At 37.3% G+C, this 19,514-nt stretch overlaps 1 protein-coding gene across 3 annotated transcripts in view; it reads left to right on the top strand.

Annotated features, from left to right (window-relative positions):
* SLC25A12 (solute carrier family 25 member 12) overlaps window positions 1-19,514 on the top strand; it is a 101,189-nt gene that overhangs the window by 55,969 nt on the left and 25,706 nt on the right. For all 3 annotated transcript variants that reach the window (XM_055572232.1, XM_055572231.1, XM_055572233.1), the window contains 5 exons: window positions 1,767-1,905; window positions 2,564-2,657; window positions 4,235-4,319; window positions 16,346-16,427; window positions 17,736-17,894. In XM_055572232.1, the coding sequence (XP_055428207.1) occupies window positions 1,767-1,905; window positions 2,564-2,657; window positions 4,235-4,319; window positions 16,346-16,427; window positions 17,736-17,894 (559 nt within the window). The remainder of the gene's footprint in view (window positions 1-1,766; window positions 1,906-2,563; window positions 2,658-4,234; window positions 4,320-16,345; window positions 16,428-17,735; window positions 17,895-19,514) is intronic.

Consider the following 19,514-nt stretch of genomic DNA (forward strand, 5'->3'; position numbering starts at 1 on the left):
ATAAGGATGGCTCCTTCCTTTGTTGCCTGCAGGGTGCTGTTTGCTAGAGGGATCATCACTGGCCTCCACACTGTTTTAATAACCATGGCTGTGGCAGAAGGTATGGAGGAAATATGTGGGCGTCAGCCTCTGTGGCTCACTCCTCTCTCTGCCCCTTCACCTGTGCACTCAGTCTGCATGGACCAGACAGTTTTTTGTTCTTTAAACTGTTAAACTCTGTAAAATAAGCATCTGGGCCAATAGCAAACTGATGTCATCCACTTCCTCACAAAGAATGGTGAAACTGTCCTCGCTTACCAGTTTTCTTGTTCCTGTATTGTACTTATGTGTAAGTTTTGGATTGCTGCTTGTTTTAAATGGAGGGAAGCCAATGAGCGCTTTTGTTGTCTCAGCTGAAGATCATTATCCCTGATTTAGACCAGGGTAGAAAGATCAACTTCTGTTCTTTTTCTTCAGTGAATTTGAACATGGAGCATGTCACTTTCTCCTATACATTTCACCTCCTTGACACTCATCTCCCACTCCCCTACCCTCACCTCATACCCTAGCCAAAAAAATGAAAGAAGGAAGAAAAGAAAGTAAGGGAGAGAGGGAGGAGAGAAGAAAAGAAAATCCTAGAGAGTAGGGCTCAGTCCCTTGGGGTGAGGGAACCTGTTTAATCTTTTCCAGTTGGGTTAGATAGACCTTTATAGCCTGTTTACCAAATGCCATCTCAGTTTCTGGAGGCATGTGTTAAATAATTTGAATCTGGCTTTTTGGGTCACTGGTATCCAAATTCAGGCTAATACAAGTATCACATATATTTGGGCTAAGGCTTGTGTGTGAGGGATGGGGGTGGGAACATATGCCCATCATTACCTATACTGTCCTTAATATAGATCTTTATGATTAAGGGTGTCACACTGTCATTTCCATGAGTATTTGAGTTTTTAATAGAGAATGTTTTTAATCATCTGGATTCCTCTGACTTTTGGCTTAGAAATTAAATGTTTGCAAGCTACGAAAAATATTCTCTTTTGAGTTTTTGTCCAACTGTTGGATAGAGGGAGAAGTTACCCCTACCCTGCAGAGTAGGGTAGGCTGTATTGTCCCCCTTCTTCCCCAGGCATGAGAGAGCCTCTTTAGTGCTATTCCACTAAAGACATATTTATAGCAAGTAAATCCTCCCTAGATTTTCTCTACATCTTTTTGGAGTTTTTTGGTAGTTTTACATTTTGTCACAGAGATTTAGAGCTCAGCACAGACCATTCTATATGTTAATTATAACAAGAAGCTTAAAAAAGAAAAGATTAGTAAAGTTGATAAAATGAAATAGTCTTAAAATTTAAAGTTACCACTGGTTTTTGTATATGGGTGTGGAGAAAAAAAAACAAGTTTAAAAAATGTTTCTTATTATTGTCTGTTGAGGTTTGGATTATCCAGAAATAGCAGGAGTTTCATAGTTGAAGGTCTTGAAAATCCTGTTTAAATAATCATTGGTTTTGATCTGTGATAATTATATTTGTTGTTTTTGACCTTATAGGTAGATGAACCATGAAGTCCAACTTCCAGATGTTGCTTTCTTCCTTAACTTCTAAATTACATAGACTTTCCTGAGGGCTTGAAATGCACTGAGCGTTTCAGCATGATACCGTCCTTGTGTTTATGGACTGGTTGTTTATCATTTTAGTAATGAAGACTCCTTTGGTTCTTCTTTGAGAAAGTTCAGTGTCCATAAATGTGCTTTTGTTTTTGTTTGTTTAACTTTCTGTGTTGTCATTTCCTAGGCAGCCGGAGGAAGTATCTCACACCAGGTTAGCTTCTCATACTTCAATGCATTTAACTCCTTACTGAATAACATGGAGCTTGTTCGTAAGATATATAGCACTCTAGCTGGCACAAGGAAAGATGTTGAAGTCACAAAGGGTAAGATTTTTAAAATACATATTGATGCAAATCTCAGCATTTTCACTTTTCTTTATCTAGGGTGAGAGGTTGATCTAGGTTTACTACTGTGAAGCCACATCTAGAAAGTGTGTATATTTCACTTGGACCATCATGGTCTCCAAAAATCCAGTTGGATTTAATGGGATGCCAAGGTCAGGAGTGGAAAAGTGGCTTTGACAGTTTTAAAAAGAACCGTGGCCCAGTCTGTCAAACAGGTCAGTGGCAACGGCTTCTTTGTATGAGGAAGGAGTGGCCACAGAAAGATGGGCAGGGCTACTCCTTTTGCTGAATTGTAGTGGGATGTTTTAAGTGACTGGAGAAGAGCCAGTTCTTTCATCTTGTAGCTCTGGAGACCAAAGCAAATAAACAAGATGAGGTTAGAGGAACCTAAAGCGATTGTTTTACCTCTGAAATTACTTTACCTGCTTTTACTGTTTCATCATCTTAACATTTTATCTTTTGCCAGTTTTCATATTTTTGTAGTTATTTCTATGTAGCTGAACTTAGATATTGAAATTCAGTTTTAGATTTTTAAAATAATATTAAAATGCTTTTAGCTTTCAGATAATAGTTAAGGTAGAAGTTTGTATATGTTACGAGTCTTTGAAGATTTTAAAGCATTTTCTTCTTCTTCCAGAGGAATTTGCCCAGAGTGCCATACGCTATGGACAAGTCACCCCACTAGAAATTGACATCCTGTACCAGCTTTCAGACTTATATAATGCTACAGGGTAACTATTCCAGTAATTCCTCATGATACTTTTTAGGACAGTTACTTTAATGTGAAGCAGTGGTGTTCTTTTAGTTCATTTAAACAATAGTTTGCTCAGTATATAAGTTTCAAGAACAAGACATAGGCAGATATGAGAAACAGGAGGAGGACGAGACAGGTGAAGACAGACTAAAGGTGGGGGGAAATGGGCGAAGGGAAAGGGAAAGCAAGAAGGGGAGGGAAGAGAAAGGAAGGGAAGAAATGGAGAGAGAGAGGTAACGAAGGGAGTAAAGGCTGTTGAAGAGTGTGAGAGGGAAAGGGGGAAGGAAGAATGATAGAGGAGGGGGCAGAGGGAAATGAGAAGTAAGTGAGGGACAGAAAAATTGATTTAATCTGGACTCCGTAGAGGTGGTTAGAAATTTTTAGAAATTTGTGGATATTTGCCTAAATTTGTAAAATAAATTGAAGTACATGTTCAGGAATCTTATAACCTTTTTTTGACTCATTGTGAGTGGGCATTTTCCTAAACAGTATATACCATTTTGTGTTGGAGGGTATCATTTTCTTGAAATATGCCTGTGACATTATTGTCATGGTTATCAGCATAATTAAGCTTACATGTTTTATATCTCTTTTATAGATTGAAAAAACCCAGTATTTAATTTGTAAAGTCTTACACAAATCCAGATGAAAAAGCTTTGTCCATGGGCATCCAGTAGGACCTCGGGATAGGGGACTCAGGATCTACTAAGTGATCAGATTTTCTTAGTCAGCTTTAGCAGTTATGTAAGTGTAGGCATATCTGAAAAATAGGTTTTAACCCTAGAACTGAAGACTAGTAGAAGTTGAGTGTACCATAGATAATTTATTGCCTTCATGTTACATAATAAACTGTCAAGCTGGAGTTAATACTGGATAAACCAGCCAGTCTTTGATGATTGACATGAAATATCAGGCCCATACCTCATCCATCTAGAATTTACATTTGTAGTAAAGGTATTGAACATCCTTCATGATAATAAAAGCTTGCAAAGCGTGCTTCTCAAAACTGGATCTGAAGTGACCTACTACCTGGATCATGGAATACACTTATTTTAAAACAGTAGTTCATTCACTCAGTTCAAAACTCAAGAGTTTTAAAGAGCCTGCTGTAAAAACATCTCCCACCCCTTCTCCCTTCTACCCTTAAAGGCAACCAGTATCTATCACTTTTGTGTTTATCCTTCTCAAGATACTTTGCACTTAAGCATTAAAGATGTATGCTAAAGAAATATATTAAATGTGTATGAACTGAACAGTCAGTGTTTATACTTTGTTTCTGAGAAGAATTATTTCTTTAGTTTTTTAAATCTATCTTTAGAGTTATTAAATTTGTGTACTCTCTATTATTTCTTTACAGTCTTTTGCTTTTTGTGTGGCAAGCAAGGTCTGAAGTTTTTTTTTTTCCCTCTTACTAAAATTATCTGTGTGACTAGAGAAATACTACTTTTAAACTATAGTTCTTTTTTACCCTTTTCTTTCTGAAGAAAGGTGATCTTAGTATGAGGTGCCTGTCAGTGTCTAACAGTTCTTTCTTTCCCATATTTTTGCCTGAAGGCGCTTGACTTTGGCAGATATTGAGAGAATAGCCCCGCTGGCTGAAGGAGCCTTACCTTACAACCTGGCAGAACTTCAGAGACAGGTAGGAGGCATCTCAAACAGAATCATCTTCAAAAATGCTAAAGTAGTATGGACATGACAGCCTGAACCTTCTGAACCTATGGAAATGAAAACATGATTTACAGAAAGACTTTACTTAGCACAAAGATTACCTTTATAAAACTGTTACCCCCACCCTTATAGAGTATTCTTATGGGGCAGGTAGATTTATGTTTGTGTTTTTTTTTTGTTTGTTTGTTTTCCTTCTTTTAGCTTTTTAAGATAAGGAAAATAAGACTGTAGACATAGATGGGCTTGGCTTCCCTCCCCCAGAGTAGCAGTCTTTCACTTTCATTTGCCTAGTGACATTTAAAGATTAGTGTGAAGTTCACTTTGTATTATCAAACTGGTATTTATAGGGTTTTTAAAATACAAGACATTCCTCTACTGAAATCAGTCTTTGAGAATCTTTCACAGTAGTGTCTTATAGATTACAACAATAACACTCTTTGTGTGTCCGACTCTTTGCGACCCCATGGACTGTAGCCTACCAGGCTCCTCTGTCCATGCGATTTTCCAGGCAATAGTACTGGAGTGGATTGACATTGCCTTCTCCAGGGGATCTTCCCAACCCAGGGAACGAACCCGGGTCTCCCGCATTGTAGACAGACGCTTTACTGTCTGAGCCACCAGGGAAGACTTTAAAATACAAGACGTTCCTCTACTGAAATGTATCTTTGACTGAGAATCTTTCACTATAGTGTCTTTTAGATTACAACAATAACACAGGAAAACTATGTAAATAATGAACCAGAAAGAAAACCTTGATTATTATTACATTTTTGATAATATTAGTTTTTTGTTTATGTTAAGAGTGATAAAAACAGTAAGTTCTGAGTCCTATAAAGTTATTGCAGCCTTATTTCTGGTTTCAAAAATACTCTCTTGTTAGGAAAATAAACTCCATGATATTACCTTGAAGAGTGGAATTGAGCAGATTTTTAAAAAATCTTGTTTTAAACTGAAACCCTATTTCTGACGCATTTGGAAGAAGCCTCAGTTGCAGTGGTGGTCACATAGTTTTGGGGCTGGGGATGAAGGTTATAGGAGGGCTAGTCCTTGTCTAACAGACATGAGACCTGTTCCCTCATGATTCTTTAGAAGACTGTGATACACTATGAGGCTAGGAGACGTGGGGAGGGTGAGGGGAGACGGGGGCTGGAGGGGAAGAAGACAGGAGACGAGAGGGGGGGGGTGGGGAGAGAGAGAGAGAGAAGCTACATTGGCATACCATGGAAAAGGCCCCTGTCTATTTTGCTGCTACCACATTGATGAGTAGCTAGATGTGCTAGCAAAACATCAAGGTATCTGAGTGTGATTCACTGTGGGAAGTTTCAGTAGCAAAACTTTCTTCCGTTTGAGCTCCATGGAATGATGATTCTGCCTCGGAAACAAATTAGAATGTTCAGTTTTACTCTGTGTAATAATCAGAAACTTCATAGGTATTATAAGATCTTATTTAAAGGTTGCTAAGAAATTTACAAAATAGAATTTTAGTTACAAGTTTTTATAATAGTGCTATAGTCAGGTAAGTAAATTGAGAATGGAAACTAATTGCTTTTATATCTACATTTTATGTTAATACTTTGTTGGGGTGTAGTAAAGCTTCCTGTAAATTAAAATATATCAGTAACCCACTGAGATTTAGCCTCTTTAGTAGTAAAAAGCTCTTATTTGCTGCCTTCAAAGTTTATTTTTGCTATAAGTTCTCAGATACTTTAAAAAAAAATAGGTGGATTTATTCCAATTCATTGATTTATAGTAAAATTTAATAAAATTATTTAAAATTTGGAGATGTGTTAAAATATTTAAAGAGCTCTTACTGAATATAATTTTATATAGTACACATTTTATAAACAAGCATTTTTTCTTGAAGTTTGAAAAATTTCATTTCAAAAGGAGTTTTTTTTTTAGTGTTATATGTCTATGAATAAAGCTTTCCTTGGGAGGTGTCCTTAATAATTGTTAACTGGGGAATATCTCATTCAGCTTATTAAAAACAGTGTAATGAATTAAAAAACCCAACTCATTTCCTCCTATTTCAACATTTCTGGTGCTCTTCTTATTTTACTGGCCTTTCTCGCTCCTAGCTGTTTTGCTGGAGGCCATCAATGAAGGTGGCTTTTGTAATCTTTGGCGCCCTAAGTCTGCATTGCTCATAGTTCTGATTCCTTAGGAAGGTGTTGTAATTCTGCTACTGTTGGAAATTTTCTTGAAGACAGATTAGAAGATTTGCCTGCCTTCAGTGGCAGTGCTGATGCTCCAAGCTCTTGTCAGTTACTTAGAAAATGGGCAGTGATAGAAACCACCATTCTCTCTCACTGTGTTTCTGATTGGCATCCACGGTGGTGGTAGTGTGCCTTCTCTTCCTTTTCCCGAACTGGTAGAATGGCATGGGGACCTGCAGTCTCCAGAGAACAGGTTGACATCCTGGGTGTACTTATATTGGTCCCAAAGGAGGACACTCAGAGCCTGTATTGTTTATTTTTCTTTCACATATCAGTTAGATAGGGTAGTCTTATTGCTGAGGGGTTGGGCTTCCCAGGTGGCACAGGTGAAGACTCCACCTGCCAATGCAGGAGACGTTAAGAGATGTGGGTTTGGTCCTTGGGTCGGAAAGATCCCCTGGAGGAAGAAATGGTACCCCACTCCAGTATTCTCGCCTGGAAAATTCCATGGACAAAGGAACTAGAAGGCTACAGTCTGTGGGCTTGCACAGAGTTGGACATGACTGAACGATTGAACACACACACACATTGCTGAGAGTTTGGAATAAAGAAATAAAAATGAAGATTTAAAATCTGTTTTTTTTCCTGTAAATAAATCATTGTAAAAACAACACATGGAAAAAATAAAACTTAAAGAAGTCATAAATAATTTTAGAATTTCATGGAAACACACATATGAATATTATTTAAGAGGGATTCAAATTAATATCCCTAGTTACAACCATTGTAAAAATCTGATCTTGACTGTCTTTGGTATCTGGTGTAAGTTTCTATGGTCCTCGGTTTCTCCTTTAGTAAAACGAGTACCTGCAGATCTAAGAATCCTTCAAGTTCCTGCATCCTGTAAAAATTATGTGAAGCAATGGATTTTTTTCTTTTTCAAAAATTTTAATGTATCTCTGTTTTTCCTTGTAACATTAAAAGATTTATGAGGAATATAGGCTAGGACCTAAGTAGAATATATAAAAAGATGCCTAAGTTCCGGAGAAGGCAATGGCACCCCACTCCAGTACCTGTTGCTTGGAAAATCCCATGGTTGGAGGAGCCTGTTAGGCTGTAGTCCATGGGGTCGCTAAGAGTCGGACACGACTGAGCGACTTCACTTTGACTTTTCACTTTCATGCATTGGAGAAGGAAATGGCAGCCCACTCCAGTGTTCTTGCCTGGAGAATCCCAGGGATGGGGGAGCCTGGTGGACTGCCGTCTGTGGGGTCGCACAGAGTCGGAAACAACTGAAGTGACTTAGCATGCCTAAGTTCTTACAGCAAACAAAGTAATAAACTTCTTGCAGTTTTCAATCTAGAAAAAGCTTTTCTTAGTAAAATTATTTTAAACTTATTACTATGAAGCATTCTAAGGTAGCCATATAGACTGTAATTTTAGTGACTTGTTTTTAAGACTTCTCTAGACCGCGAAATCACAGTAGTGCTAACCATAACTATGTCCATGTTACTTCAAGAAGACACTTTTGATTCTCTTTTCCTATGTTATCAAACTAGAAGTACATAATTATTTAGATGTTGTATGTAGAGTATTTCCTTATAGGAATTTTCTTGAAACCTACACAAAAAACAGGAAGAATGGCATGTTGTGTTATCTCAGCCTGTGAAAGTTATGAAAACACATGTGCGTGATGGAGGATCTCTGAGCTCAGAAATAAAAGTTATGAGAGAGGCAGAGTTTAAGAACTTGGGCGCTGATTAGGTAACATCTTTCCTGTGTCAGTTTCATCATTTATTAAGTAGAGAGCGTAGTATCCATCTCACAGGATTATTGTGAGAATCACATGAGGTCGTGCACTTACACCTACTAAGTATGCAGTACATGTTGACTGCTATTGTTGTTGCGGTAGATGTTAAATATGAGAAGGCTATCTGAGCAAACTCCAAGTTGAACTCAAAGACAGATATGACACAACTCCTTCATTCACCCTCATCTACTTTCCTTAGAAGAATGGCAAGTGAGGAAGAATTATATCTTGTGTCTTCTCCTTTATTGCCTGAAATGTTTCACTTTTTAAAGTTTTGTGCTGGCTGAAATTCTGTATTGTATTTTTTTTAACAACTTTGATTGATGGATATCATATACAAAAAAAATTCCCATCCCACACCATACCCCAAAATCTATTCCACCTGGGGTGTTCTAAACTTGAAAGATAAAAGCTTAGAGAAGATAACATAGACTATATTCATAATCAAAAGATAAACAGATTTTTACAAACAGGGCATAAAATACTTGTCATAAAAAAAAATTGAACTTCATTAAATTTAAGAACCTTTGTTCATTAAAACATATCACCAAAAGGGTGAGAAGACAGGCTACACAGAAGAGAAAGAAGATATCCAAATGGGGGAAGGAAGGAGGGAGGGAAGAAAGAAGGGGGGGGGGAATTCTGTATCATTAGTAAACAGAAAAGAATACATAGTAAAACTGCAATTTGATGCCACTTTATACTGTCCATATTGGCCAGGCTTACATATGACAGTGGCAAGTGTTTAGGAGGTGGAGGAATAGAGATAAGCAATGAGAAAAATGGATATTTTCATTTGATTAAAATGAGTTAAATAAAAGAAGGTGGGTTGCAGAGAGAAGAGAATGTGACATTTTTGGACCATGAAGCGCTTTAGAGATTAAAGACCAATTCTAGTCCAATATGAGAATGGGTAGACAACTTCTTTATTTTTTCTTTACTGTATATCACATAATTACTTTTTCAACTATATGGGGTAAATTTTATCTATGATGGACCTGCTTGGGAATATACATACTTTTTTAAAAGTTTTGTTTCTGTGGGAAATTATATTTAAGCTGCAGCACACTTGCACAAGAAACTTTAGAAATATAAGATGGCTTGGGTTCTGTCAGAACATTATTAGAATGATTTTTCCCTCTGTTTCATGTATAGCATTTCTTAGACATAGGAGTTTGTCTGTGCATTTTTCATTCTAATAGACCTTCTTTAAAACTTTGGATAGCTGCTGAGTAAATAGAAGCATTATAATCCAGTTACTGATTCCTTTTTTTTTTTTAATTTATAACACCTGTCATCTGTGATAATTTTACCATAAATTGAAGTCTCTTCTCAGAAAAGAAGAGATTGGTTTTTCTATACTAGATTTGTCTATTTATTAACCATTTACCTCATTTAAAGTGTTAGAATTAAAGACTTATTACAGTTTTTAACACAATTTAACCTCACTTCTTAGTCAGAAAGAACTATATATTGTTTAGCATTAGGGAGAAATATATATGCAAATATGGTCTTCCCTGCTGGCTCAGAGGTGAAAAATCTGCCTACAACGCAAGAGACGTGGGTTGGAGACAGCAGTTCAATCCCTGAGTGGGAAAGATCCCCGAGAGAAGGAAATGGCAATCCATTCTAGTATTCTTGCCTGGGAAATCCCATGGACAGAGGAGTCTGGCAGGTTACAGTCCATGGGATTGCAAGAGTCAGATACGACTCAGTGATTATACCACCATGTATATATATATGTGTGTGTATATATGTATGTATATATATAATTTTTTTTTCTTCCATCTCATAGACTGTCACAGCTTTGGATTATAGTCTTGTTTTCTGAGCTCAAATTCAGGTGTGTTAAATTTGTAGATGTGATTTGCAGACAAAAGAATTTTGTTTTATTTCCCCTAACCTTTTAGGGGGCTTCCCACATTGCCCTAGTGGGAAAGAACCCTCCTGCCAATGCAAGAGACATAAGAAATGTGGGTTTGATCCCTGGGTTGGAGAGATCCCCTGGAGGACGGCATGGCAACCCATGCCAGTATTCTTGCCTGGAGAATCCCATGGACAGAGGAGCCTGGCAGGCATAGTATAGTCCATAGGATTGCAAAGAGAAAGGACTGAAGTGATTTCACACAGCACATTTTGCCATTACAGTCATGCATTTTAGTTGGTATAAAGTCTAGTCTTCCCCTCCCGCCCCAACCCATGCTCAGTATAAAAAACTTTAGCCTTTCCTTTTTTTTTTTTTCTGTTCATCAATAGTGTACCATTTGGAAGAGGCACTTCTTTTTATTGGGTTGGCATACTATGTGAAGTAGCTTGGTTTGGGCAGGGTGCTTGACTTGTTAACTGACATGATCTTGCATTATCTAATTCTCATTTATAGGATGAGTTATGGTTAAAGACAAAGTAAAAGAACTGTCTCTTCTGCAAATGAGATCTTGAACCATTTCCTCATTTCCTATCATCCACATAGCTTAGAGAGCAGGTTAAAAACCGTTTAAGGTTCTCAGCTCTTATTGTGCTTTGAAAAACACTTAATTAATCTTGTTAAATATCACCTTCATGATCATAATCATAACCTTAAGGAAAAGAGTGCCTCTTTCCTTTGGCCCATTTGTTCACGGTGGGTGATCTTCTTAGTGCTGAGATTTTCTTTCAGCCTAAATGCTAAAAAATTCAGTATACAGTCATTAATAGAGATGACAGCTACAGTAGCATTGCACTTATGAATATTCATGAAGTGAAATCCATAGCATTAATTATATTAATTTACATACCTGAATATAAGTGAACCATAAGTGATAGCTAAGTCTAAAAAAAAGAAACAAAAAAACCCTTAGTAGCCGTATATTGTATGCTTTTAAAAAAATAAATGCTATTTAATAAGGGTGGAGATGACATTTCTTTCAAAAGGCATTTGGGTATTTAAAGATGTTTTTAGTTAAGGATTAAATCACAGTATAATCCCTACAGTGTTCATAGGATTTTGTAGGGCTTAAAAACATTCTTTAAAGGACGAGTATATAAAGAAAATATATGATTGAACACAGGAGAAACCTTTTATATGAATAAGGGAATTAGTGGTTACTTGATTCTTTGTTTAATTGAGGTATAGTTGACTTACAACATTACGTTAATTTCAGGTATGTAACAGTGGTTCAGTATTTTTATAGATTATACTCCATTTAAAGTTATTACAAAATAATGACTGTATCCTTTTTACTTCTTTGTTTTATACATAGTAGTTTGTCTCTTAATCACATACTCCCCCTTTCGTTTTAGTTTTTTAAAAAATTTTATTGTACAGTTGATTTATAATGTTGTGTTTAATTTCTACTGTACGGCAAAGCGACTCAGTTATACACGTATACACTCACTGTTTTTCATAGTCTTTTCTGTTATGGTTCAAGATATTGAATATAATTCCCTCTGCTATACAGGAAGACCTTCTTGTTTATCCGTCCTATATGTGATAGTTTGCATCTGCTAATCCCAAACTCCCAATTCTTCCCTCCCCTGCCCACCTGGCAACCACAGTTCTGTTCTCTATATCTGTGTGTCTGTTTCACAGATAGTTCCTTTTTGTCATATTTTAGGTTCCACTTATCAGGATACCAAATCTGGCCCACACCCCTATCTTGCCCCTCCCCAGTACTTGATTCTTATTTGGGGTCATAGCTGTTTTAGTCAGTGAGTTTTAAATTCAACATATTCTTTTAAAAGGAGTCATGATTGGAAATAATTCATATTCTATGAGAATGAGATTTATTTTCACCCAGTTTTGTGATTGAGAAACTCTAATTTCAGAAAAGTTTCATGTGTGCGTGATTAGAGATTAAAACCATATGTGCTATAGAGATAGTATAACAGCTATAGTGGTTATGAAAGGTTTTAAAATCTAAGCCAAAACGCCATAACTTTAATTTCTTTAAAATATTTGATGTTCTTCAAAAAATAAATAAATAAAATAAAATATTTGATGTTGAACATCATTTTTGCCTCAAAGATACACAGATTACATTTGTTTTCAAATGAATTGTCCTTGAAACAGCATATCAGAATTAACTAGTTAGCCTCATTGTATTCAATCAATATTTGAAAAACTGACTGAAGTATTTTCAGTTAATATAATACTTTACAGTGACACCAAGAAGGATTTTGCATTAATAAGTGCAAAATAAAATTTAAATTATTTTGGTTCAGTTCAGTTCAGTCACTCAGTCATGTCTGACTCTTTGCGACCCCATGAACCACAGCACGCCAGCCTCCCTGTCTATTACCAACTCCTGGAGCCTACCCAAACTCATGTCCATTGAGTCGGTGATGCCATCCAACCATCTCATCCTCTGTCGTCCCCTTCTCCTCCTGCCCTCAATCTTTCCCAGCATGAGGGTCTTTTCAAATGAGTTAGCTCTTTGTATCAGGTGGCCAAAGTATTGGAGTTTCAGCTTCAACATCAGTCCTTCTAATGAACACCCAGGACTGATCTCCTTTAGGATGGACTGGTTGGATCTCCTTGCAGTCTAAGGGACTCTCAAGAGTCTTCTCCAATACCACAGCTCAAAAGCATCAATTCTTCTATGCTCAGCTTTCTTCACAGTCCAACTCTCACATCCATATATGACCACTGGAAAAACCATAGCCTTGACTAGATGGGCCTTTGTTGGTAAAGTAATGTCTCTGCTTTTCAATATGCTGTCTAGGTTGGTCATAACTTTCCTACCAAGAAGCAAGTGTCTTTTAAAAAATTTCATGGCTGCAATCACCATCTGCAGTGATTTTGGAGCTGAAAAAAATAAAGTCAGCCACTGATTCCACTGCTTAACCATCTATTTGCCGTGAAATGATGGGACCGGATGCCGTGATCTTAGTTTTCTGAATGTTGAGCTTTAAGCCAACTTTTTCACTCTCATTCTTGTATAATTTCTATTTTTGTATGTTTAGAATATATATTGTATGTAATTTAATAATGTATTATTTAGATTTTTATGCATATAATCAGTACAGTGAAACATACATATAACTTATAAATGAAATCATATAGTACCTGGCAGGAGTGTTCAGTCAGAAACAGTTGTTGAAGACTGTTGACTTAAAGGGTGATGGAGAAGACAGTGGGGTGACACAGGCCATCGCTCTGCTTACTCCCCATTGCACAGTAAGACCTTTGGCAAGTCACCTGTCCTGTCCACAGTGTGGCCATCTTACCTGTGTATGTATAGTGGACTGACTGACAAATTAGTACAGTGTGGTCTCAACTGTGGGTAGAAATTGCTGAGAGCAAGCACCCTTCTGATGGTCTCACAGGGGAATTTATTTCCAGAAGATTGAAAAACACTGGAAACTACCACAACATTGTAAAGCAATTTTATTCCCATTAAAAAAAAAACGAGAAAGAAAGAAAAACATTGGACCCCTTGAGAGCTACATTTGGTCGCCAATTCTGAGTGCTTGGTAAAGTGCTTTCATCTTTTGGAGGACAGCAAATTTCTAAATAAAATTAATAGCATTATTATAGTAATAGATGAAACAAAAAGTAATTATCTTTTTGGATGGCATATTTTTTTTTAACTGTTCTCTGAATAAATAAAAATTAGACTATACACAAGGTTTTGTTAAAATATTCTCTTTCCCTTTTAAAATTTCTAATAAAATATCAGTATTAAATGATTAATTGCTCACTCTTATTACAGCATATAAATCAAGCATAACGGATGGCTATGTAGTTGCTTGGGCTAACTTACTAGGAAAAGATGTATCCCCTACAAAATCATAATTATGTCCTGTGTGCAACTTTTCATCTTTTTATTTTATTTAAGATTTATTTATTGATTATTTTTGGCTGTGCTGGGGCTTTCTCCAGTTGTAGAGAGCAAGGAACTACTCTTTGTTGGGCTTTCTCTAGTTGCAGAGCACAGAATCTAGGCGTGTGTGAGGGCTCAGTAGTTGTGGCTCAAGAACTTAGCTGCCCTGTGGCCTGTGGGCCTCCCCATCAGGTATTGAACCATGTCCCCTGCATTAGCAGGCAGATTCTTAACCCCTAGAGCACCAGAGAAGCCCTCACCTTTTAAATAATGGTTTCTTCCATATATTAAATTCCGTTTTAGGTATAATGGATGTATACTTTCAGCTAATTGTATGGATTTCCCTGGTGGCTCAGATAAAGAATTGACCTGCAATGCGGGAGACCTGGGTTCAATTCCTGGGTTGGGAAGAGCCCCTGGAGGAGGGCATGGCAACCCATTTCAGTATTCTTGTCTGGAGAATCCCCATGGACAGAGGAGCCTGGTGAGCTACAGTCCATGGGGTCACAAAGAGTCAGACACGACTGAGCGACTAAACACACAACTTTGGTATATTGGGACAGTTGACATTTATACAATAGTGATTTTATTTGAAGTGATGATATTTGACTAATTGCCAGATTTTCCAAGGGTTTCATATTGACTTTTCATCAAACATTACTGATTTTCCTTCTTACTATAGAATTTATTGAACCACAACACTGTGGCAAGCATAATGAGGTTTTAAAGATCTCTGCCTACAGAGATCACATTCAGGTAGTAAATATTAGTATTTAGATATCAGATGCTTTTGTTAAAAGAAATGCTTACTGTGGTGCAAAATTTACAAAACAAGAACACAAAACCTTTCTATAGGCTACTTCCCAAATTGTTAATAAATATCTGGTTTTGTCATTTTTAGCTTGCTTCATTGAACTTTGAAGAGATTGTACAAATGAAAGCAAATCAAAGTAGATTAGCTTACTTTTTTCTTTCCTTTAGATTTTAGGCATGGAGTCCCTTTCCATTAAATTATTCTAGTGAGAGTATCTAAACTTTTTTATTATGCTAGTGTTTTAAAAGCTCGTTCAAGTTGATATTTTTCAAGTTTTCTTATGATAAAACAGTATTTCATTCAGACTGTTACCATTTGTAGCTGCTATTTTTCATAATCAAAATATTAAAGAAGACTGACAATTACTGTAGACAAATTATTTCAGGTCGTTAGTGCTGTGGGATACCAATGAAATGTCATTCTGAATCATAATAGGATTTTCCCATTTGCTTTATTTTCAACACAGATTTTGTATTAGAACTACAAATATGGCTAGGACAGTGGCTCTCAACCTAACTATACAACAGGATGATTTGAAACCTTTTAAAAATTTACAAGCCCCAGGCCTCAAGGATATCTTCAAGTCTTTCAGGTGTTCTCTTTGCATAGGCAGAATTGAGGAATACATAGGTGTAGGAGAGCAGATGGTCAGTAGCATAGGTGAGAAGTACTATAATTATCTAGTGATAACCTCAGTGGTTAAGCTTCAGAGCCAGAAGTAAGGGGGCAAAGGCTCTGAACTCTTGAAATATAGCAGCTATTAAAGATTTTCACGTTAGCCCAAAAAGACGTCTTTGACCTTGCTTATGTCTAATCCTGATGGTGCTAGTTATGTGATTTCTCCAGCCTTGATAGATGGGAGGGAAGCATCAAAATCAAACTAGGAGGCTGTTGGTAAAATAAGTTATAGCTGTCAAGCATGGGAAGATAGCACAAACAGCTGCCTTAGATCCTGGTTGCATGAATGGTCGTATGATAGTCGTATGAATATGTTGACCTTCTGTCTAATGTTGACCTTCATCTAATCTACCAGAGATGGTAGATTATGATCGGTATTCTCTGATTGAGGAAAGAAGATAGTTTTTGTACATTTTAGAAAGATTTTTCAATTTTAAGTTGATTAAAGCAAAGAAGGCGTAAAGATTTTATACCTAAAATATTTATTTACCTGAAAGATTCACTTCTGTAGAATGATAGTGTGTTCCCCAATAGTAGCAGATAAATGAAGTATTAATAGGCTTGTGAAAATGAGGGGGGAAAGCTACTCTATCTATTTGGCCAGATACGGTTTTTAAATGTCGATAGTAAAAGTATCTATTTCAGAATCTTAAATTAACATAGCCAAATTATAGCTTTTTTCATTTGCTGTATGCTTTTCCATTTTTTTTTTTTTTTATATTTTCTTCTCCCCCACAGCAATCTCATGGTTTAGGCAGGCCTATCTGGCTCCAGATTGCCGAGTCTGCTTACAGATTCACTCTGGGCTCAGTTGCTGGAGGTGAGTGACATGTCTGTGTGCCGTTTCAAGCTTGTGTTCATGTAATATTATCTCACTAGACTGGGACAGATCAGCAAAGGTGCAGTTCATTGTTCGCAAGGGTCACGAGTTCAGGGCTTTCTGAAGTGTTCTTTATTTTTACCTATGATCAGAGGACTTGTCATAGCACAGCCATGGCCCCTCTGGCTCCAGTCTGTCTTCAGGACAAAAACCTCTGGAATCACGTGAACATCTTGGATGCGTGCTGCATTCCGCTAGTTATTATGGTTAAAGCCAGTATGAAGAAATGGAGACTAAGACTGTTTTTTGGTGTTAGGAGTGAGGGAAGGTGGGAAATCAAGATTTGGGGTACAAATCCCAGACGCTTAAGAAATAAAAGAACCTCTTAAAGTGATTGACTTTTGCTTTTCTGCTTGTGTTTGGTGTCTTGCCTTTTTTTCCCCCTTTCATCTTTTGTTGGTTGAAGAATATCTAGACTTGTTAGTGATTTGCTAAAATGAACCTCCCTTCTCTGCTCTTGGGCAAAATTTAAGAGGCTTTTTTTTTTTTCTGGCTTAAATCTCTCCATAGAATATGTGTAAAACCTGAAGTTGCTTTGTTGAAAAGAACCTAGTAGATGTGATTAAAATACTTACAATTTTTCAAAACAAGCCTGAACTGATGAAACTCTTATTTTTTCTTTTCAGTCTCAGTTTTAGAAGTTGCAAAGCATGTTTTGGTTTTCAACAGTTGAAAAATGTAATACTCTAATTTATGTTATAAATTTTTTAGTGCCTGAGATATTCTGAAGCCTGGCCTTTTTAAAAAAAAAAAAAAAAACTGGGTTCTGTAAGTAGGGGGAGGGTCATGTTGAGATTTGGTTCCAATATTATAGCTGTAACTAAGGTCAATTTACCAAAGTGCTGTAGTAAACTAAATTGTAAATTTATAGCCACTTCTGTGTACATATGTAGTTATTTGAAGGGGTAACTGGTATAATATATGGACACTTATTGGAACATATAAAGAAATATGTTATATATAATAGTTTAATGTTAAAGAAAATTGAGTGTTGACTATCTAATGTTGGTGACAACTTGAAAATTCGCTACCGTTGTTCTCTGTAGCAGCTGTATTTATGGGTCCCAGTGGTTGCTAGCCTCTGATCCTTCAGCTGTGTATGAAAGAAAGAAAAACTACAGAAAGTCTGTTTTGTGAGAATAGATACTGTGTTCTATTTCCTAGTCCTCTGAGATGAGATTTGTTGTCCTTACAGATTCTCCATTTGATTGTGCTCTCTTTTAAGCCTAAAAATTGTTTTATTTGTAGCTGTGGGAGCCACCGCAGTATATCCTATAGATCTGGTGAAGACCCGCATGCAAAACCAGCGTGGCACCGGCTCTGTTGTGGGAGAGCTGATGTACAAAAACAGCTTTGACTGTTTTAAGAAAGTCTTGCGTTATGAGGGCTTCTTTGGACTCTACCGGGGTGAGTAAGTGAATCTCAGCTGCTGAAGTGAGTGAGTTTGTCTCACCACAGCAGACTTGGCCTCACTCATTATGAATATCAGTGCGTAGCCTGTTCAGTCAGACCGGGGCTGTTTTTCTTTTTATTGCTCCTTGTACGTTTCCCCTTTTTACACTCTTGCTGGTAACTAGCCGTATTAGTCTGCAAACAAGGTCTTTATTTCTTATTTCTGCCATCCAAAGCCTGCATTTCTCCCAACGTGGGTTTGTAGTCACTGTGCTCTTACCAACTGAAGCACAGGTCTGCAGGTGGAATACAAGGATGACAGGTAAGAAATAGAGAGCTGCTTTTCTCAGTGAATTATAAAGGAGAAATAACACCTCTTCTCTGTGAAAGAGAAGCCAAGCTGCCCCTTGGAGGTGAGTTTACTCTCCATGCACTTGTTTCAGCTGAAAGAAGTAGCGAATTTTGTTGTCTCTTCCAAGGAGACCATTCATAAGTCTTTGCCAGTGAGTCATCTGAAGTTTAAAAAAAAAACAGCAAAGGAAGGCTTTTTGCTCCAAGTCTCTTTCTTGCTCCATTCCTCCTCTTAGCTTAGAGGCGCTGAGTGGAAGCAGACTGTCTTTTGCAGGGAATGTGATCACCAGCTGTAAGCTGAGCACGGTGCTGTCGGCGTCAGAGGCAGCAGCCCATGCAGGATTCTCCCCACCTCCGTCGGCTTTGTAGGAACTTGTTCTCTTGGGAGAGGGAGACTTTCATGTACGTGTTTTCACATTAGAATTTAGAGTTTCCTTTGGGAGGGAGATTAATTTTTTAATCCCTTTGGGCGCCACTTGGAATTCTTTGAAAAACTCTCTACATGCTCAGGTCCAGGGCATTTATGTAATGTACTGTACTTGTTTGTTTGCACACACAGTCTCATTAATCCTGAGCTCATTCTGAGCCTGAACAAAGACTGGGCCTGAACAAAGCTTTATGCTCGTGGACAGGAGGAGAAACACCTCTGATTGGTAATATGTGCAGATACTCAAGTGAAAACGTAGTTCTGATATACTTGAAGGAGCGGGTCACAGGGATGTTTGTTTTTGGCATTTTATTTAGAACAAGAGAAGAGAGTGGTTCTGGAATCAAATTAGGCTCAAATACCCTGCCCTTGAGAAGGAATGTGATGAATTTTCTTAAGATATTCAGAACTCTAGCCTGTCTTAAATTCTAGCCATACAGCGTGCGCAGAGGTGTACATTATCTAGAATGCAGATCTGTGCATGTCAGTCTTGTTTGAGACTTTATTAATCACTGCATATCTGAATTCTGTTTATGTGAAACCTGAGGGTTAAGTGGTGCTAAATGGTTTTTTCCTTTGACATCTCCAGTTGAATAAGACTCTTTCTACCTGTTGGGTATACTTTAAAAGAGAAGGAACCTAGACATACACACTGCACAGCTTACCTTCTCAATAGATGGATGCTTACACAAGATTTTATTCGAGAGAGATGTCGTATTATTTGGGTCCAGTATAGCAAGTTGAGGGTAGGGGGTGAAGAAATTATTCGCTTCATTTAAGATGTGAGCTGATAAAATCAGTCCTTTAAATGAGAAACTCTTATATTGGGGGGAAGATTGTAGGAGTCCTGTGTATGA

The sequence above is a fragment of the Bubalus kerabau genome, chromosome 3 (assembly GCF_029407905.1).
Source record: "Bubalus kerabau isolate K-KA32 ecotype Philippines breed swamp buffalo chromosome 3, PCC_UOA_SB_1v2, whole genome shotgun sequence".
In the NCBI taxonomy this organism is placed as follows: Eukaryota; Metazoa; Chordata; class Mammalia; order Artiodactyla; family Bovidae; genus Bubalus; species Bubalus kerabau.